Genomic DNA, 22,225 nt, shown 5'->3' with positions numbered 1-22,225 from the left:
AGGAGACAACTTGATGGGGGGGATTGAAAGTTCTTCATCAGTATCCTGGCTGATCGAGTCAGCCTTCCTCATGCAACTCTTGAAAACTCTCCGGAGAGAACGGGATCAGGGAGCTCCCTGGCCAAAGGCATCTTGCAACACGATCCTCACTGAGCACTTACTGCTGGCCAGTTACAGTTCTAATCACCAACTCTTTGAGGCCCAGGATCATTGTAGACAAGGCACCATTATTACAGAGGAGGAAACTGAGGCTTGGAAAGGCAAATTTCCCCAAATCCTAGAGCTAATAAACTAGCAGACTTGAATCCAGACGATCTGGACTCCAGAGTCTTGCTCTTAAGCATTGTGCCATGGTGGATCTTGGAGCATATATGTCAAGTTTGTGAAATTTTTTCTCAAATTGTCTTAACAACAACAAAAATTAATCTCTAATGGAAGATTTTAGGGCACTGTAATATGGGATAGGAGGGAAAGATTTGGGCCTTTGGTAATCCCTGGAGAGTAACCAATCCCCAAAAGTATCAATAGTGTAGTCAATTTTGAATCTATTTGCCTTTACCTCCACCCCCACCCTGGTCAAGGGCCAGCTCCTCACCTGATTTTATAGATGAGGCCCACATTGTTGGTTCTCACCCGGAACACATCAACGTTGGCTTTCTCAAAGGCAGATTCGCTCCTGCAATGAACATGTGCACAGTCAGTGTAGATCCAAGCTTGGCTCACAGGCCCAGGAGGGGAGCCAAGGGCTGGCATCTTCTTCTTCCTCCCTCATCCGCTCCCAGGAAGAAAGGCATGCAACCAGATCCCATTCTGGGATTCCTTCCCGACAAGGTGGGAGAGGAGGAGGGCCAGGTCTATTGGTATCATTCCCTGCTCTCACACTAGGTTTTCATTTGAACTTTGCCATGAGTTATTGAGGCAAGCACAGTGGGCAATATTAGCCCCATCTTACAGCCCCACCAACAATTGGTTGGTAGCAGGACTGGGACCAGTACATGGCTCTCCACAGTCATGACACCAGGCCTGCTGGTTGTTCTGGGCTGGGAGGCTGGAGAAGGGAGGAAGGCGATAGATGTGTGGGTGTCCTTGGCTCTGTGGGCGGCTTCGCCGCTCCCCCTTACTTGCCCTGCTCCTGCTAGAAAGAGTTGCAATGGCAGCCCCAAGCAGATGCAGGCCTTGGGGAATGCCTGTGGTCCTGCCATTCCAATAAGAAAGGGAGTTCTACCCCAAACCAGCAGCGGGGGAAGCGGGGGTAGTGAGGGAAGCGCATAGCTGGCATCCTACAAACAGTACGAACAGAGGAGAATCCACCTGTGCCTTCAGCAGTGCAGTGCACAGGACTGCCAAACTCCGGAGCATCTTGAATCAACCCGCTCAGACACAGGAGGGCTGCGGCCGCTGTGCCTCAGAATCTCCAGTCCTGTTGCCATCTGCTCTGTCCTCTGTGTGGGCCAGGACTGCCGCCGTTGGAGCCTCGGGCTGCTAGTAGCTCTTCCTGCCCTGAAGTTGAACCCTTTGGGCCTAAGAGCATGAATCTCCCTCTGTGCTTCTGGCTGGGGCTTTCAGAAGGAGCAGACAGCTCAGGAGAAAACTGTAGAAGACCTGTGCTATGCTATGATTTGGATCTAGAGTGCTTCCCCAAAGCCTATGTGTTAGAGGCTCAGATCCCAGCCCATGGTACTATTAGGAGGTGATGCAACCTGTAAGGCCTAAAGCTGGGAATATAGCACCCACCTACCATGCCCAAGACTCTAGGTTCAAGCCCTAGCAGTGCAAAGGGAAAAAAAGAGGTGGAGCCTTGTGGGAGGGAGTTAGATCACTGGGGCCATGTCCTTGAAAGGGTTGCTAGGACCCAGTCTCTTCCTGTCTCTCTCTTTGCTTCCCAGCTGTCAGTAGGTGAGAAGCTTCCTTCACCATTCATTCCTGCTAGGGTGCACTGCCTTGCCACAGACCCAAAAGCAGTGGTGCCAACCAACCTGGGACTGAAATCTCTAAAACCGTGCGCCAATGCAAACCTTTCTTCTCTTTATGCTTGTTTTTCTAGGGTATATGTTGCAGCAACAGAAATTTAGTAACATCCTTTTTATTAGAGTGTGTTTCAAAATAAAGGGGAACGTGAAAGGCCTTCTTCCCAAGGCAACAAGGCTCAAACTCAGCAACAGAAGGCTCTTCAGATTCTATAGAATCCAGAAGCTGGGATTCTGCAAACAGACCCACTTTGGCAAATAATCTACCCAAGGGTAAGTTTCCTTGGGATGAAGTTGCATGGGACAGGGCCTAGGCTCTCCTAAAGCACAGTAGAGCTCAGGAGAGTCTTGAGCAGCCTTGTTGGGCCAACAGGCTCCAGAGGAGCAGCCTGGACACAGAGAAGGGAGGAGCAGAGTGGCCGAGCCCTCTGGGTTTGCTGGAGTGCGAAGGAGACTCTGGGCTTTGCAGCCTGCGCCTGAGCTCAGGTGGGTCCCACCCCTGGAGGAGGAGAAAAGCCAAAGCAACATTGGGCGTGATCTTTACTCCATCACTGGCATCAGAAATACGAACGAATGTCGTCTGTTAGCGCTTGAGGAAGAGCAAGGAAAATGGTTCTTCTCCATGAAGAACCAGATGATCTCCTTCCTAGGAAAATATACTTCCCGGATCCAACACTTAAGAGAAACTAAACCAAACCAGCACTGGTGAGGGTCTGGCTGATATGAAAATCCTGCTTCCAAGGGAAAACAACAACACACGTAGGTTTTGGTCTAAAGACACAGCAGCTATTAAATAACATGGAAAGTACATGGATGTCAAGATTTGTTCACTAGGATTGTGTGAATGAGAAACAAAGAAATGAATACATGGTATTTTCTCTTTAAGGCAAGGAAACTTGGTTATAGAATAAATGGACGAGAGTTTCTTCATCAAATAAAGACCCTAAGGATACCTCCAGAAACTATATCATGGTATATTTTGCAGCCATTAAAAATTCTATTATAAAAATATTTAATGAAACAGAAACAGGTTTCTGATGTAAGCTTAAAAGAAAATCAGATTAAAATGGACATATGAACAGAACGATACAAACAGGACACCATCTCCATTTAAAAACAGTGAAGAGTAGAAGGATTTATACAAAAATGTCAAGTCTAGGTGCTCAGACTAGGACAAAGTGTTTGTTATTTGTTCTTGTCTGTATTATTTCAAAATTTCCAAAAGGAGCACATATTGTTTTTGTAATTATGAAATAAAGTACATTTTGGTTTGGGGGCGCCTCCCCTCCCTCTCCCCCACCCCTACTTTTGCCACGGGTTGCCAGGGATAAGTTCTTGGGAAGGTTTGAAGGTTGCCAAGCTTCCTCTTCTCAGGGTGCATGGAATTTGGGGAGCAGCTGCCACCCCTGAGTAGAGGAAGAGAAGGGCAGGCGTTCCCATTTTTAGCCACAGATGAGGTGTGACTTAGAAGGAAAGCAGCTGGTTTTCTAGGGCCCCTCTGGAAGGGAAGCTCCGAGAGCCATCTTCAACCAAGGGGAGCCCTGTACCCATGGAAAGTTCCAATGTGTCTGGTAAATAACCAAGCCCATGGCATCACACTCTCTTGGGGGGGGGAAATGATGTGGAAGCAGGGAGACGGGGGAAGAAAGATCTGCCAGGACGGGCAGGAGCCGAGGCAGATGGAGCCCGTCCGCCTTGCCATCTCGGGGTAGCATCAGCTAAGAAGGAAGATTTCCCGGTGCTCTCAAAATGGAGACCAACTTCTCCTTCTATGTGCCGGGTGTGTCTGTCTGTCTGTCTGTCTGTCTCTCTTCTCTAAGAGAAAGGGCTGCAGAGGTTAGCTCCACCTGCCTTTTACTTAGGGCCAAACAAGCCCCAGACCCTACCACTCCAGGTCAGATTCCAAAATGTCCACTTGTGGTACATCCGAATCCCTGTGGGTTTTAGAAAACAGACCGGGGGGTAGAGCAGATACTGCCAAGCACAGGTCTCCGGGCAAAGAAAAAGCTAGGAATAGAGGCTCTTCACATTCCCCGTGGGAGGTGGGTCCCGCCGTGGCTTCTGGTCCATCCTCAGATAACAGCTAATTGCGGCGCTGGCCCCGGCCTGTGCTGCCATGAGGCAGGACCCGCCCTGAGAGCCCGTGCAGGCTGCATCAGGCATTTTAGCTGCCAACCAGAGCCGACAGACTAAAATGCCAGGCATTCTCTGACACTCTCAGATGGTGAGTTCTCAGCAGGAGAACTGTGTTCCAGAAGATACATGAGATCCCATCCTTTTGCCATACCCTGAACACACGTGACCCAGTGTTAGGAGTGGTTCTGTGTAACAGGAAGGGAACAGGGATTCCAGAAGATGGGGCTTCCTCTGGGAACCATTGCTGTTGGCACTTCGCTGGGATGGGGTCAGGGTGGAAGTTCACATACTGGGGAAGCTAAGAGAATGTATCACATTTCTTTCCTAAAGAGTCTAGTGTGTACCAAGGAATTTAGACACCAGACCACAAAAGTGGAAAGAATCTTCATTCTAACACCAGATGTCAATGTTCTTGGGGTGGGGATTATTTTGTATTGGGGAGGGGGGTCCTGCTGAGCCTTTTAGGAGTGGAAGGTGAGGGCTAGATATACAGGAATGAACAGGAGTCAAGGGCAAGGCAGAGAGAGAAAGAGGGAAGAGAGAGGGAGAGGGAGAGGGAGAGGGAGAGGGAGAAGTGGCTCAAGGCCATGGAGCAAGGGGTCAGGAGAAATTCCAAGAAAGGTTCTGGTTGAATTTTAACACTAGGTCTAGTGTTTCATTTTAAGTTATTTATGTAAGTGTGACATGAACTCTACCTGGGCTACCAAAGAAGTCTCTTATAAAAAAAAAAATTGTAAGCCGGGCGTGGTGGCGCACACTTGTAATCTCCGCGCCTGGAAGGCGGAGACAGGAGGATTGCGCAGGTTCGAAGCCAGTCATGCTGGCTTAAGAGACCCTGTTTCCAAATAAAAAATATAAAATAGGTCTGGGAGTGTAACCTGGAAGTAGAAGGGCTTTCAGGAACCCCAGTACCACCAAAAAAAAAAAAAAAAAAAAAAAAAAAAATGTAGCCAGGCATGGTGGAGCACACTTGTAATCCCAGCATTTGGGAGGCTGAGACAGGAAGATTGTGGTTCGCAGAGCGGACAGCCTCAGCTACTTAGTGAGGCCCTTCACAACTCAGTGAGACTCTGTTTCAAAATAAAAGAATAGTCGGGCGTAGTGGTGCACGTTTGTAATCCCAGTACTTGGGAGGCTGAGACAGAAGGATCGCAGGTTCAAGGCCAGCCTCAGCTACTTAGTCAGACTTTGTTTCAAAATAAAGAATAAAAAATAGGGCTGGGGGTGTAGCTCAGAGGTAGAATGTCCCGGGGTTCCATTCCCAGTATTGCAAGAAAAAAAAAAGACTAAAAAAATAGGGCTGGGGGTGGTGTAGCTTGGAGGTAGAATTCCCCTAGGTTCCATCCCCAGTACCACAAAAGAAAAAAAATGGTGTGTGGGGGGGTGGGGGGGCAAGATGCTGGGTTCCAGGTGACATGCTGAACTAGTGATGGTTTGAGTGTGGAGAGGAGGGAATCACTGATGATGAGATTGGAGGAGACTGTGAGACCCCAAGCTCAAGGTGGGCATGGTGATGGCCTCACCTAACTGCACCTGTGTCTCAGAGCAAGGATACTTTGTCTGCCATCTGTTTCGGGTTGCAGGCACCCTGGAACCCCTCAGAAAGCACTGCTCCCCTGCTCGCCTCCCAGTTTCCATCTTGAATTGAAAGGGTCTCAGATGACAGGAACTGAATCTATGCAATTTTTTTGTAGCCTTTCTCAGTTCTTGGTGCAATCGGACTCTGGCCTCTTCCTTCCTCATTGACACTCAGGTCAGATGATCTTGGCTGCCACTGTAAGCTGGGCATCAGCTTTCAAGCAAGGCCTCCCACCTTCCCCACCTGCCTCCCCTCTGCCCCCACAGTGGCCTTGCAGGTCCAGTTGCAGGTGCCCCTGCTGCCCCTGGATTCTCACACACTCTTCCTCTCAGTCCAAATGATCCTTTTTAAGTCTGGGGGTCCACGTTGCACCCCTCCCTGTGGAGTCTCATTCAGGCATTTGCTGAGTTCTAACTGCACAAAGGCCAAGCAGGCCTGCTAGCAGACCAAGCCAACCTGCCCTTGGCTCTCATCCTGCGGCCACAGCCACCTCCCCGTGCACCCTCTCCACCTCCCCAGCACCACCGCTGATACCTCACCTATGCCCACAGCGCTGCCATCGAGCCCTCCTGACCAGCTGGATTGGGTCCTGGCCAGACCCGGGCTCTTGCTCCCTCACCTGAGCCTGACGCAGATCTAGGCAGGGCCCCAACAGCGGCCTCCCGGTCACTGGAACTGTTGACTCTGGAGCCTGGAGAAGCCAGCTGCTCTCTTGGCCCTGCCCGCTCTTTCAAACTTTATTCCTTTTTACCCTTTCCCCATGAGATGGAGGGCTGACATGCTGACCCCTGAGACAGGAAAGATGACGACCCTTCACACTGGGGCCTTCCTGAGAGGATGTTTTGGCAAGTAAAAAAGATGGAGAGGAGGAATCTGAGGATGCTGGATGCATGGAAGGAGGAAGGACAGCAAGGACAAAGGGGTCTTTATATTTAAAAAAGGCCAGCACCCCATCCCCATCAACGCTCCTGCACTAGTGGCTCCTCCCTCCCGCAGTGCACACTGGGAGGACGCATGGCAAAAAGGATGGGTATTTCATGTATTCCCTTTACCGTGCCCACATCACTGGAGGGAAAGACTTCCACAAGCGAGTCACAGGCAGTGTGAGCAGTACAAGGAGGCGGGTACCCTGTTCTGCAGAAATGGACAAAACAGCACGTTACGCCTGTGTCTGCGCGGCCGTGTCCATGTCACAGCCCACCTCGGGGCAAGCACAGGCCTGGGGCCTGGTCAACCCACAAGGCAGAGCCAGAGTCTCCTGGCCAGGGGACGCCCCATTCCCACTTTACAAAGCTTCCTCTGCCACTCCTGGAGGTGCCAGGCCATAAACTCCAGTGGCCACACCTAAACCCCCAGTGGGCTCTGAGGGGTGTCTCCTGCACTCCAAAGGGCCACAGACCTGTGTGGTCAAGTATAATGTCCAGTAGGTCCAGGACCAGCTTCCCCATCAAAAATCTCCATGGCTCTGAGCTTCTCTCTGTCCCCTCTAGACCTCGTTTTCCCCACAAGTGGGTTAGAATAGATCAATGGTTTCAAGTGCTTCTTGGCTGTGGAACTTTCAAGTCGGACCCTGCCCAGAAACTCAGTGGGTAAGGTCCACAAGCAGAGGTGCTCTGAAAGATGGCACTGTGGGCCTAGAGTCGGCTGGCCAAGTCCCTGTCCACTCAGCATGGACTGGAAACTAATGGACCAGATTATTCCTAAGGCTCCTAGCCATCTCTGAAATTCATGATTCTGCTAACGTGCTGGGGGCGGGGGTTGTGTGTGCCTCTCTGTGTGTACGTGTGCAGGGAGACGGGGAGACTAAAGCACTCCTGGCCCTGAGTGGGGAGCGGGAGACGGCTATGATAAAGTGGCAGACACAAGGTACACAGTGCATGCACAGAGACATGCACACTAAAGCACACACAGGATCCATATGCTGGTGTGCATAGCTGGCGGGCAGGTTTACTACGATGCGGGTCCCAGTGAGACCCTGGTGCAGAGCATTTTAAACTCATGGTTCCCTCACAGGCGCCATCTTCCCTACAACCCTGTGATGATATATGCAGAAGCCAAGGCCTTGTATACAGTGAGCTTTGACCAAATTACATGGAACTGGTGGAAAGCCAGACCAGGTTTCTTGATCTTGAGTATTTATTTTCTCACCTTAAGGGACAGACTGTGAATTTTGGGGAGGTACAAATTAGACATTAGTGTTCACAAAATCCAGAGAGGGCTGAGAAAGGTTGACAGGAGATTACTGGGGAATCCATGGCTGATATCCGGTCTTTTGTTAGATGCCCCTCAACACTTAATAAGCCTTCTCCCCAAACAGAAGGCTATCCTTGGGTTCCAGAACATCATCAACCAAGACTAACACCCCAGAAACACCTCTCCCCCTCCCCCAGGGTCAAAGTGGTACTCACTTGCTGGTGAGGTGGAGCTTGGGAGAGAGCCCATGTTCTCCAAAAATGGTGATGAAGACGTTGGCATCTGTCCCTGCACCACGAACATCCCCTGTGGCTGTGACCACCTCATACACTGGAGGAGGAAGGAAGAAGACAGATCACAGGCTCAGAAGAGAACCCAGAATCCTGTCCAGGCTTGGAGAAACAGAGCCCCTGGCAGCCCTGCAGGGATGCCCAAGCACAAAGGACCTTGGGAAACTTGCTAGGCTCTTGCAAGCCTCTAAGCCAGGATCAGACCCACATCAGCTTCGGATGCAAGATTCAAACCTCAACATACCGCAAAACTCCTTTTGAAGATGAGAAATCAAAAAGTTGAGATGGATAAGTCCAGTACACCCTGCTCAGTGTCAGTGCTAGAGATCAGTCCAAGGTCTCTCCCAATGCTCAATCTGTGATCCTCTCAGCACAGCACACTGAAACCCTCCAAGGTGTGGCCTTCTTTAGAGACTGCAACTGGCTCCTAACTCCCTCTGCCTTCTACACAAGGCAGCCACAGCCAGCCCTCACCTCCCACAACCACCCGGGCATTGCCCCCTCTGCCTCAGGAGAAGCCACCCAAGGTTGGGTGTACAGAGCTTTGCCAGGGTCTCTCTTTGGCAGCAACACTGAGTTCCCTCTCTTCGTCCCTTTGAAGCTCATTCTGTTTGCTGTCTACACTTCTTACCAGCGCATCAGTATCATAAGAGCCCTGCCTGCTAGCTGCAGGGAGGAAGCAAGAGTCCATCTGAATTCTGCTGCAGCGGGACCCGATACAACCAGGTTAACGAGCAGTGTGGTTAGGGATATTAGACAGTTAGCAGAAGTGTTGGCAAGGCAGGTGGCACGTGCCCTAAATCCACTTCCAAAATCAACTCCCAGAATCACAGCACAGACCTGATTAGGGAGGGTTGCTGCTGCCAGCCACCCTAGAGCCCTGCCACATCTGCCAAGAACTAGAAACAGCCGAATCCCCTCTCCACCCGGCTACTCCTGTCTCCAAATTAAAAGACAGGTCCCCAGCCCATTTTACAAAGAGGTCCACTTCTGAATCAGCCTTGCACTGGGACAACCAACCAGCCCATGTGTGCTGCCAGGGAGACCAAGCAAAAGAAAACGACCTTGCATTGGGAGGGTGGAATTCACGATAGGGGAACCAGCAAGGTGTTTGAAATATTGAGGGCACCTGGCAGGTGTCCACCACATGGTGGGAATGTATTAACACCAATGCTTAGCAATTGTAGTCACATGTAATATTGACTGATTGCTTTCTGTGTGCCTAGCCCTAAGCTAGGGACTTCCGGTATATTATTGCATTTGATGATTAAGCCAATTTATTATCATTCCTACTTCCAGTGTTTTTAGAGCAGGTCACCAGCCAGTTGCTGAGTATATTTGAGCTTTCTTGAGGAAGCTCAGCTAATTAAGAGGATTTGGCGGGGGGGGGGGGAACATTCATTATTCAAACCTATCAATTTAGAGTTCATTCTACAGAGGTGATTTGTCCCAGGTGCAAATGACAATGCTGGGGGGTGGGGGGTGAGGGCTACAAACACTTTTTTGAGTATCTGTTGTGCACCAAGCCTGTAGCAGGTGTGTTACAGGTGCCACTTATACCGTGGTGGGCCACCAGCCCGTGTAGGCTGCTGCACTTCTATGCTACAGAGATCTGGGGTAGCCACTGGCTCCTCCCTAGGGGCAGGATGACCCTGGACAAATGCCAAGCCCCTGTAATGCTGGATAATAACACCTGGTTTGCAGAGCTGTTCTGGGAATTAAAGAGAGCGTAGACAGAGGGATATAAGATACTCAGTAAATAGCCCCTCTTTGTTTTAAGCTACTGTTTATGCAGAGAAGCCCATCTCAGCTCCAGGAGCTAGCAGCTTGTTCCTTTGGCAGACAGGATGTTAACTCAACTAACAGGCACAAGATGATGCGTGTCTGCTCCAGAAGCCTTTCAGGAGCACCACGAACTCTAATGTGGTCCTTTCAGGCCTGTGATGAGCAACAGCAGCAGCATTTGGGGACGAATGGAACTTTTGCTCTCTCTGGATCTGAAGCCCCATCAAGGCACTGTGAGGGGGGAGAGGAAGTGGTACACGTGTGTGTGGCTCCTTATGATACCCAGAGCCTTGATCCTTCATAGTCTACACCACAGGGGATCCTGATAAGCAAATGACCCTCCAGCTCTCCCCTCCAGGACCCTGCTGGCTACGGCTCTGGGGCCTGAAGCTGCTTACATGGTTTGCTACACATGAGAGCTTTTCCAAACAAAGTGTTTACAGAATAATAGCCAGCCTGATGAAAATTCTTGAGCCACATTTCATGAGAGATGGTATAGATGTCTGGGGATGATGCTAGATTTGGAGAAAAGGAAAGTTTGGGGTACAGAAAAAGGATGAGGAAATTATACCAACTGCTAATTCAGAGGTATACACTTACTTTATTCAATAGGACACTAGCCAGAAATAAATTGACCAATTGGACTTAATTTTTTTTTCAGTACCAGGGATGAAACCCAGGGGCATTGTACCTCCGAGCTACACCCCCAGCCCTAGTTTTTAGTCTTTTTATTTTGAAACAGGGTCTCACTGAGTTGCAAAGGGCCTCACTAAGTAGCTGAGGCTGTCCGCGAACTGCCAACCTCTGGTCTTTGCCTCCCAAATGTTGGGATTACAAGAGTGCACCACCATGCCCGGCTTGGACTTAATTTTAATGAAGACCATCAGGAGAATGAAAAATCAAGCCACAGCTTAAGAGATAATATTTGGAATGCATATAGCCAATATTAGAACTCATACCCAGGAGATATAAAGTATTTACACAAATAAATAAGAAAAAGACAGACTACATAATTTTTAAATAGGTAACCCTTGTAAAAAGATAAACACGCATTTATTATAAGATCCAAAATATCTTTTAGGTATTGAGCCAAGAGAAATGAAAACCTGTCCACAAAAAGTTCTTTGAACAAAATAGTCATAGTAGCTTTATTTCTGATAGACACAAACTAGAAAGAACCTAAAAGCCCATCAACAGGCGAATGGGTAAATAAGCCATGCTATATCCATATAACAGAACACCACCCGGCAATAAAAATGAGTGAACTACCAACACACACAGTGTGAATGCATCTCAAGCACATATGCTGACTGAGCAAAAGCCAGACACAAAATGCCAAATAAACATATAATGCCATTTATAGGAAAGTCTGTAAAATATGAATCTAATTTATTGTAACAGAAAGCAGAAGAGAGGCTGCTTGTGTTTGGGAACAGGGAACTGACTGGGAAGACACACAAAGAAACTCTGAGTCCTTAAGGTGTATGTTCTATTTATCGACTTGCTGGTGGTTATCTGGGTGTAGCACTAACCAAAGAGAACATTTAAAATAGATGCACTTTCTTGTAAGTACATTAGACTTTAGTAGAGTTAAAAATGTACAAAAGGCTTAAACAGACATGTCACCAAAGAGAATATCCAAATGGTCAATAAAAACAGGAAAAAGTAGCCGGGTGTGGTGACACATGCTTGTAATCCCAGTACTTGGGAAGCTGAGACAGGAGGATTGCCATTCACATCCAGCCTTCTGAGATCCTGTTTAAAAATAAAGAATTTTAAAAATGAGCTGGGATGTAGCTTGAAGGTAGAATGCCCCTGGGTTCCATTCTCAGTACCACAAAAAATAAAAAAATAGGGAAGAGTGCTCAGCACCATTATTTACCAGAGAAATTCAAATTGAAAATACAGTAAAATACCACCATACACCCACCAGAATGGCTAAAATTAAGAAGGCTGACATTATCAAGTATCAGCAAGAAGGTAGGGCTACTGTCAGTCACAGATGAGGGTGGATACATACACTGATACAAGCGCTGGTGGACAAACATGTTCACCCCATGTCCCAGATGTTATACTGCCAATTATAAATCCAAGGGAAAAAAATGTGTGCCTGAGTCCATCAAAGATGTGTACAAGGTTTTTAGCAGCTTTACTCATAATAGTCAAAAAAATGGAAATAACCCAAATGTCCTTCAATGAAAGGGTTTTTAAATAGATGATGATTGACGTGTTTATAAGATGCAATAGTGCTCACCAATAGAAATGCATCAGAACAAGGATAAATCCCTCACATGTAATGCTGAGTCAAAGAGAAGACAGACGCATTAAAGAATACACTGTATGATTCCGTTCATATGAAGTTCAAGAACAGAGAGGGCTAATCTACCATGATAGGTTCAGAAGGGATGTTGGCCCTGGGAAGGAGTGTGGAGGAGTTTGGTGAGGGCTGGAAATGCTCCACATTCTGATCTGAACAGTGATTACACAATCGTGTCCAGGTGTAAATCCATCACTCTGTACCTTTATGAGTTTGTGCTGCATCTATATTATTCCTTCATTTTAAATTTTAATCTAAAAAATCAATTCAGATAGCTGAAGAATCAGCGTGTGAAAATCAAAAAATCATGTGGAAAACAAAATTCTATTTGATTCCAGAAGGAAGGACCCCAACTAATAAAGTCCCCTGGTCTGCATATAGAACTGCCAAAGGCAATATAATGTTGCTCCTAGCATAAAGCCTGTCTTGGGGAGGTGCTCCACACAGATCCCTCAACAAACGGTTGCCTGGACTGAATAAACGAATGAATGAAATAATCAATGATACTAATAAGGACAATGGAACTAAGCTAACCAGGATCCCAATCCCACTTCTATCATTATTGGCTATGTGATTTCAACTGAATTTCTTACTAAGACTCCTTTCTCTGAAATGTGAATAATTTTTTTCCTGGAAAGATTGTGGTAAGGAGTAAATCAAAGTTTTAAATATGCATGCTCATTGACCTAACACTTCCATTTCTGGGAATTCATCTTATGGACACTCTCACAGTTGAATGAGAAGATACAAATCCCATAAACAGTCGCCATTGTCACTATCTATCACATTATCACCACCACTACAGTTATTACCACCACCATCATCACTACCACTGTCACCACCATCACCATGACCATTACCACCACCACCATCATCACCACTACTACCATCATCACTACACCATCATCACCAGCATCATCACCATCACCATCACCCCCACCACCATCACCATCACCACCACCACCATCATCATCACCATTGTCACTACCATCATCATCACCATCAGCATCATCACTACCACCATCACCATCAGCATCATCATCACATCATCACTACCATCATCATCACTACCACAATCATCACCATCATTTTCATTACCACTACCATCATAATCACCGCAATTATCACCACCACCACCATCATCACCACCACCATCATTACCATCATCATCGCTACCATCACCATCATCACCACCATCATCATCACTACCACCACAATCTTCTCCACTATTATCATTACAACCACCATCATAATCACTACCACTGTCATCACACCGCCACCATGATCACCACTATTGTCATCATAATCATCATCACTATCCATTAATAGCCTCCTACTGTGGCTGCCTTGACATGTATCCCAAGTGATGCTGGTTGACCCCTGCCTGGGATGCGGGAGAGGAGATACCCTGGGGGTAGAACCCTATGCAGAATGGCTTCTGAGACCCCTTCAATTTTAGGGTTCTGGTATAAGTCACTGTCTTCCCATCAGGATCCATCTCCGTCAGAAGGCAGACACAGGCGCCAGGCTCAGGCAGCGCTCAGAGCTTTGTGAGAGGTGCTCTCCTCCCTCTGGCTGCCAATGAACTCTAGTGTAGCCAGAAGGAGGCCCTGAAGAAGGAGCACCTGGGCCTTCCCCTGCTCATATTCCTCCTCCTCACACTCACCAAGACTTTTCATGAACTACTAGACCCCAGAGCTCAAAGGTGGGAGACCAGACCTTTTAGAAGTAAGAGGGGGCGTGAAGTTAGTATTGCAAAGAGAGTCTGAAATTTCACATCTTGAGGAATGACAGTACATTAAATCAAAATTAAGGATGGATGATCTAAAAATAACACATTTGACTTTTGAATAATAAAAAGTAAATATTAAAAAAGTAAGAAGGGGACAGCCCCATGCAGCTGGAGCGCAGCATGTAGTTATGATCAGCATAGACCACATTTCCAACCAGGGCCCCACAGCAGACCAGAGAGCACTGGGTCTCAGCACCTGCCCCCCACTTGATCTTCCCTGGCTAGTTTACCACAGTTGAGACTGGGCAGCACAGGACGAAGGAGCAGCCAGTCAAGCAAGACTCAAATCCTGACTCTGCTACTTACAAACGTGTGATCCTGAGCAAGTTACCTCACCTGTTTATGCCTCGGGATCCTGACCTTAATAATACACCCGAAATTGGTTAATATGATTAAAGTGCTTAGCACAGTTCCCTGTACATGGTGCATAATTTCATTTGGCAGCACTGGAAGATGAGATGAGGGACGGTGTTAGGAAAGGGTATTTGCAGTTCTTGTCCTCTATCCCCCTTGTGACCTTGCAGCACCTCGGCCCTCCATCTGTTAAAAGGGACGAGTCACACCTGTCGTGACTGTTCTCAGGGATCATAAGGGTCAAATGCAAGAATGGATGGGAGAGAGTTTCCAAATAAGTAAGAAAGAGACCATTATTTTCATACTGAGGCACAGACCCCTGAACAGAGTGAACAGGGGCGCTATCTAAATGCTAGAATGTTCTTGCCAGCAGCCATGTGCGCTGGGGAGAATCCCCGTGGGAGCTGAGAATGCCTGCACTCTCTGGAAGGCTACCGGCCTTCGGAGCTCCTCCCACACTAGCTGGACAGAGCTCAGGACACGCGTGGCAGGAGGTGGCCACCCTCTCTTGCTCTAGCCCCTTCCGTCTTCTACACCCCCAGGAGATGCCCAGGACGCTGCACCTGGGAAGGGGCCTTCCTGAGCCCCTCCTGAAGTACCACAGCTGTGACCACCCCTCTGAGCTGGGTCTGCGCTGGGTGACAAGGATCAGGACAAATAAGCAGCACCTCGCCATCGTAAAATTCAGGACGGCGGAGGCTGCAAGCCCAGTGCCTCAGATTTGCATGCAACAGCAGAACCACTAAGAACTGAATAAAATCAAAGCACTCCTCCCCCTTAAATGTGGTGGGCAGCAGCATAGAACAAGGCCCCAGGCCATTCAGGGCAGTCTGCCTGATGCAAGCCACATCTAAGGGGCCAGGATGAAGTGCTGCTCCTGGGATGTCCAGCAGCTGGAGAGTGTGGGGCTCTGCGGTCCTAGTCTATTCTGGCTCACCAGATCTCTGCCTACAGGCACGTTGCCTGACCTCCTGTACCATGAGGACCCTCACACGGTGCCCACCCAGCTCCCTCCAAGCGGGTTGTGACATAGGAACCCCAAAACCACTGCCGAGACTGAGGGCAGGTTCGTGCACCGGAGCAGCCCCCCGAGGGACGCACCTCTGGCCTTGTAGTACTCGTGTTCCAGCTCGCCCTCGTCATCCTCAGATGCGTAGTTCAGCAGCTCCTCCTCATACAGGCCCAGGAAGTCGATGTCTTTCTTCCTCCTCTTCTTCTTCTGGGGCATCATCGTGCCGGCTGCCCCTGGCTGGTACCCACGGGCTCACGTGTGTCTGTCTGGGCCTCTCGCTCCCTGAGCTGGGGAGCTCACGGCCCCTCCTGTGGCTTCAGATCTAGCCCAGGTCCCCTACCCCAAAGCCCTGCTCCTCCTCCTTCCTCCTCTCTGGCCCTTGAGAAGACCTCAGTACCTTTTTTTTGCCCTTCCTGGCCCTGTTCCTCCTTCCAGCCCCCTCTCCGGCTCTGCACCTGCCCTGGGGCTCTCCTTGGGCTTCATCACTTATGCATGAGGGTGAAGCAGGCAGTCCTCCTTCCTCCTATCCCTCCCCCTCTGGGAGACTCAGGTGACAGGGAGCTTCGAGAGACAGCTGTTCCCACCTGGCCTCACAGCAGGAGCCTCCTGGGACTCCTCCAGGCCACTTCAGGGGCAAGCCCCCCCCCCTGCCCAGGTGATGCCCCCCCCCCCAGCTCTGAACATCGACCCAGAGGCTCTCCTAAGGAGGGCAGAGCCCCAGAGCCGGCCAAGCTCCCTGGGCTCAGAGGGCTCCATTTCTCTTCATTATTCATGACTTCTGATCATCTTACTCTGCGGGCAGAGTTCTTACTGGATCCTTCTCGTGCCCTCCTGAGTCCAGCAACTCCAGACTGCTGGCTTCAGGAAGTGCCCCTTCCAGGGGAGAGCCGGCGCCTCACCAGCACCCAGAGGACCCATGCAGCAGTTATGTAGACATGATTCGTGGGCTGCGAGGCCAGAGCCAGGGACCCGGGGGAGGCCCACTTATCCTCAAGGGACCCCAGGAATGCCGGCCAGGCTAAGCCAGATTCACCGGCATCTGCCTTGCCAAGAGCTCTCAGTTTACCCATATCACTCCCTGCACTTTCAGAGGCCTATTCGAACATCACTTCATCAGCAGGGAAAGGTCTCCTACCATCACTAGACTGTGTGTGTGTGTGTGTGTGTGTGTGTGTGTGTGTGTGTGTGTGTGTGTGAGAGAGAGAGAGAGAGAGAGAGAGATACTTGTGATTGAACCCAGAGCTATATCCTAGCTTTTTTGTGTGTGTGTGTGGTACTGGGGGTGGAACCCAGAGGCTTTCTACCTCCGGGCTATACTCCCAGACTTATTTTATATTTCATTTGGAAACAGGGTCTCACTAAGTTGCTGAGAGCCTCACTAAATAGCTGAGGCTGCCTTCGAACCCGTGCGCTCCTCCTGTCTCAGCCTCCCAAGCGCGGGGATTACAAGCGCACCACCATGCCAGGCTATTTTCTTCTTTTGAAATGGAGTCTCACTGAGTTCCTGAGGGTCTCACTAAGTTGCTGAGGCTGGCCTTCATCCTCCTGTCTCAGCCTCCCAAGTACTGGCATTTTAAGCATGTGCCACCACACCTGGCTAGACTCCAGACTCTTCTTCTTTGCTTATTATCCTATTACAATTTTATTAAGGCACCTGAGAGTTTATTACAATTCCTCACAAACCAAGTTGAAAGATTCCCATATAAGATTCCCATGTTGCTCATGCTAGAAAATTTCAGTTCTCCTGAAACTCATTCCTGTCTTTGCTGTGTGAGGTTGTGGGGCAGAACCAAGCTCATCTGTCCTACCTCCTGGCCACCTGTGTAGGGGACTGATGTCCCCTGGTGTCAGTCAGCACTTGGAGAAAGCACTTCAGTCATCAGAAGCCTCTGCATCACATGGAGGTTCACAAATGTCCTGGGTGCCTGCAACACACTGGCTGCTTCTCTCCCAGATGTGTGTGTTGAATATTAACATACAAAAATTCCTGTATCGAGGTGAGGATGCGAGGAGGTGGGGCCTTTGGGGAGTGATTGGGTCAGGAGGGTGGAGCCTCCGCCATGGGGTGAGGGCCAGCTACACTATAAGCCAAAGGAGCAGCTGTAAGGTGAAATTCAGAGGGAAGGAGCGGGCTCACTCAGGAATAGATGAAAGGGACAGCCGAGCAGCAGTAAGCCCTCAATTCTTCCCAAACCGAGAACAACTTTGTTCCTGTCCTGCAGTTTGGAGCCATCCGGATGCCACCAGGGAAGGCAGCTCTAACCCCAAACAGCCTAACTGAGGAGAGCATCCTCCCCTACTCTGCTGAGGACCGCCCGGGAGCGGAGCCAATGGAGGAGAGGACTGGAGTTTAATGGTGGATGACGTGCGCCCTCTGCTGGCAACTTGTGATTTGACCTCGGAGACCTTGACTAGGAAAAATCCTTTTGCTAGGATTACTAGGAAATTACTAAGGGAAAAAAAAATCACTTTACTTGAGGATCTGTTTGGAGAAGAATAATGATATTTTCATTTCTAATGAGTTCATATTCAGATAAAAATGTTTATTGGAACTTTTGCAGTACTGGGGATGGAACCCAGGGGCATTCTACCTCTGAGGTACAACCCAGCCCTATTTTTTTTTTTTTTTTTGAAGGTTTGGGGATAGAACCCAGAGGCATTTGACCTCCGAGCTACACCCCCTGCCCAATTTTTTATTCTTTATTTTGAAACAGGGTCTCACTGAGTTGTAGAGGGCCTCACTAAGTAGCCGAGGCTGTCCGCGAACTGTGATCCTCCAGTCTCAGCCTCCCAAATGCTGGGATTATAAGTGTGCGCCACCACTCCTGGCTTTATTATTCTTTCTTATTTATTTATTTATTTATTTATTTATTTATTTATTTATTTATTTATTTTGTGGTATTGGGGTTCCTGGAAGCTACAGTCCCAGACCTATTTTTTATACTTTTAAATTTAGAAACAGGGTCTCTTAAGCCAGCGCTCGTGGCTGGCTTCAAACCTGCGCGATCCTCCTGACTCTGTCTCCCAAGCTCGGGGATTACAAGCGTGCACCACCACTCCCGGCTTTATTCTTTATTTTGAAAGAGGGTCTCACTGAGTTGCAAACGACCTCACTAAGAAGCTGAGGCTAGCCACAAACTGCAATCCTCCTGTCTCTGCCTCCCAAGCGCGGGGATTACAAGCATGCTCCACTACACCGGCTCTTTTATTCTTTATTTTGAAACAGAGTCTCACTGAGGTTGCAAAGGGCCTCACTAAGTATTAGCTGAGGAGGTCCGTGAACTGCAATCCACAATCCTCCTCTTTCAGCCTCTGGAATGCTGGGATTACAAGCGTGCGTCACCACACCCTGTCTGGTGGAACTTTTATTTTTCAAAAAATTAAACTGGGCATGGTGGCACATGCTTGTAATTCTAGTACTTGGAAGGCTGAGATAGGAAGATTTTGCAGGTTTGAGGACAGTCTCAGCAAGTAGTGAGACTCTCACCAACCTAGCAAAACCCTGTTTCCAACTAGAGAATAAAAAAAATAGGGCTGGGGGTATAGCTCAGAGGTAGAATGCCCCTGGGTTCAATCCCCAGTACTACAAAAAATAAAAATAAAAAAGAACAGAATAGGGCTGAGGGGATGGCTGGATTTTAATCCCCGGTACTAAAAAAGAAAGGAAGAAAGAAAAGAAGAGAAAGAAAGAAAGAACAAAAGAAAGAAAGAACAAAAGAAAGAAAGAACCAGGTATTCATAGAGATGTAGAGGAGCTAGAATCTCACACTGTGGTGGGAGTGTAAAATGGTCCAACCTCCTAAGGAATGAGCATATCTCTCTCTCTCTCTCTCTCTCTCTCTCTCTCTCTCTCTCTCTCTCTCTCTCTCTCTCTCTCTCGATGGAACCCAGGGGCATTCTACCTCCGAGCTATACCCTCAGCCCTATTTTATACTTTATTTGAAAACAGGATCTCACTCAGTAGCTGAGGCTGGCTTTGAGTCTGTGTGATCCTCCTGTCTCAGCCTCCCAAGCACTGGGATTACAAGTGTGCGCCACTACGCCCGGCAGCATCACTCTCTTAAATGGTTAAATAAACATTCTTTGTGCAACCCAGAAACTCCACTCCTAGGCATTTACATAAGATATGTGACAACGTGGGTTCACACAGGATTTGTATGTGAATAATCATAGAAGCTTTATTCCTAATAGCCTTAAACTGTAAACAAATCAGATGCCCATTAACTGGCCAGGGAGTAAATAAACCAAGGGAAATCTATACAGAGAAATACTTTGCAGCTATAAAAGAGGTAGAGGCACATACTACACATGGATGGATATTGAAAGAATTTTGCTAATGAAAGAAACAAGGCAGAAAAAAAAATTTGCTGTAGGACTGCATATATGTGACATTCTCAGAAAGGATCAGAAAATAGGCCAGGGGTTGCCAGGGGTTGGCGTGGGGAAGAGATGGATGACCAGGAAGCACGAGGAGGCATTTGGTGGCCCCAGGGACAAGACATGGGCTCCGCCTGTCTCTCTCACGTGTCCATCCTGTCTGCTGACTTTCCACGTTCACAGGACAGCTCAGCTGGGCCCCACCATTGGCCATACCCCCACCCCGGGCACTGGCTGGCTGTGACAGGATGCTTGGGGCATGCTTTGCAGACCCATATCTCTTCCCAGGCAGGGCTGATGTCTAGATTTGAGGAGAGGCTGGAGGAGATCTCCATGCCAGCCACATCCTCCTGCCTAGGCTGAGCACAGCATCCTGAACTGGGCACCACAATTAGGAGTCCTCAGGGCTTAAACTGACTCTGGGATTGCCAAAAGTTTTGTGTATTGATAAAAACACAAAGGGCAAACTGGGCATGGTGGCTCACGCTTGTAATCCCAGCATTCAGGAGGCTGAGACCGGAGAATTGTGGTTCGTGGACAGCCTCAGCTACTTAGTGAGGCCCTTTGCAACGCAGTAAGACCCAGTTTCAAAATAAAGACTAAAAAATATGGCAGGGGGTATGGCTTGGAGGTAGAATGCTTCTGGGTTCTATCCCCAGTATTGCGCGCGCACGCACACACACACACACACACACACACACACACACACGGCCAACAGGGTGATTACTAGGATCCAAACCTCTGATAACAGTTCTGTTTATCCCACTGACCATTTGCATATGCACAGACAGACACAAAAGTCATGTAGAATGATCTCGCTGCCCCAGGCTTCTCCTCCTTCAAGTAGTCTGCTGAATGCCTTTGGTCATGTCACCCTTCAGCTCAGACCCCTTCGCTTGCACTCCAGCCCAAATGAACTTTATCAGCCAGGATTCTGGACTGCAAGCAAAAGAAAACAACCCTGGCTTGTTTAATTTTCTTAAAGATTAACTTAAAAGTTGAGGAAGACCTCAGAAGTTGCTCGAGGTCTAGGAGCACCATGCGTAGAGGCTGCACCCTGCTGATGATGCTTGCGCTAGTCCGGTGAGGACCCCACAGCCGCCAAAGCTGAGCCTGGAAGAGCCACTGGCGCCCCAAGCTCCAGCACGCTGCCACCGACCTTGCCAGAATGGATCCTGCTGCCTTTTGCACAGCAGCCTGAGGCTTGGGCCTCGGTTGACTGAGCCTCTGTCATGAGCCCACCCCCTTGCTGGAAAGGAGGCTGGGAAAGGAGGCTGGGAAAGAGAGTAGTCAGTATTTCCAACTCCTACACTGGGAGCTGAACTCTCCAGTTTTAGGAAGGCATTCAGATGGTAGGTTGTCAAAAGGGTAATAAATGTCCAAGACATTATCAGAATTCTAGTTCCTTGAACTAATAGTACAGGCCCTTGATAACCTAACTCAACCTCCTCTTTATGAAAGCCATACCGTGGATACACTAAAGAAAGAAATTCCTGTTTTCTCTTCTTTTCTTTTATGTTCTTTCCTTTATTTATCTTCTTTTCTTTTTTTTTTTTTTTTCTGTAATACTGTGGATGGAACCCAGGGTCATTCCAACCTCCGAGCTATACTCACAGCACTATTTTTTATTCTTTTTTTTTTTTTTTTTTTGGTGGTACTGGGGTTCCTGGAAACCCTTCTACCTCCAGGCTCCACTCCCAGACCTATTTTATATTTTTATTTGGAAACAGGGTCTCTTAAGCCAACAAAGCTGGCTTCAAACCTATGCGATCCTCCTGTCTCTGCCTCCCAAGCGCGGGGATTACAAGCGTGCGCCACACGCCCGGCTTATTCTTTATTTTGAAACAGAATCTCACTGAGTTGCACAGGACCTCACTAAGTAGCTGAGGCTGGCTTCAAACCTGTGCAATCCTCCTGTCTCAGCCTCCCAAGCACTGGAATTACAAGAGTGCGCCACCACACCCGGCTTGAAATCCCTATTTTCTGAACATGCCCACTGCCTTCCTTCTGCTAGGCTCAGTTCACTCGCACATCTTGACTAGATGGAGGAGACAGATGAGCATCAGTCAACCCTCAAACCTTCCCAAGCTGGGGGCAGCTTCGTTCCTGTCCTGCTTTTTGGAGCCCTCCAGATCCCCCACTAGGGGAAAGCATCTCTGACCCCCAACATCCTCACCCAGGAAAGAGCTTCTGTCTGTGTTTCCTATCAGCCAGTTAATGCGATGTAGCAAGCAGCCACACACATCTCAGCAGCGTAAGCCTTCGTTCTCACTGGCCGGGGCTGGGCTCAGTGACTCATCTCTGCAGGGCTCAGCTGGCAGCTCTGCAACAAGCTGCAGGACTGGCTGGCCTTTGCAGGGGCAGCTTCACTCTGCAGACCTTCACACTGGGCCTGGCTGAAGGAGCAGCCGCCCCCAGGAAAA

The 22,225-nt window shown here is 48.8% G+C and overlaps 1 protein-coding gene across 3 annotated transcripts in view; it reads right to left on the bottom strand.

Moving 5' to 3' along the window:
* LOXHD1 (lipoxygenase homology PLAT domains 1) overlaps positions 1 to 15,644 on the bottom strand; it is a gene marked incomplete at both ends in the record, with an annotated part of 168,985 nt that extends 153,341 nt beyond the window's left edge. For all 3 annotated transcript variants that reach the window (XM_080714787.1, XM_080714788.1, XM_080714789.1), the window contains 3 exons: positions 596 to 676; positions 8,091 to 8,205; positions 15,515 to 15,644. In XM_080714787.1, the coding sequence (XP_080570913.1) occupies positions 596 to 676; positions 8,091 to 8,205; positions 15,515 to 15,644 (326 nt within the window). The remainder of the gene's footprint in view (positions 1 to 595; positions 677 to 8,090; positions 8,206 to 15,514) is intronic.
* Positions 15,645 to 22,225: the final 6,581 nt, after the last annotated feature.

Source organism: Muscardinus avellanarius (genome assembly GCF_963383645.1).
Source record: "Muscardinus avellanarius genome assembly, chromosome: 17".
Taxonomy (NCBI): domain Eukaryota; kingdom Metazoa; phylum Chordata; class Mammalia; order Rodentia; family Gliridae; genus Muscardinus; species Muscardinus avellanarius.
Note: the sequence above shows the minus strand (reverse complement) of the source record. Positions and strands in the feature narration are given on the sequence as shown.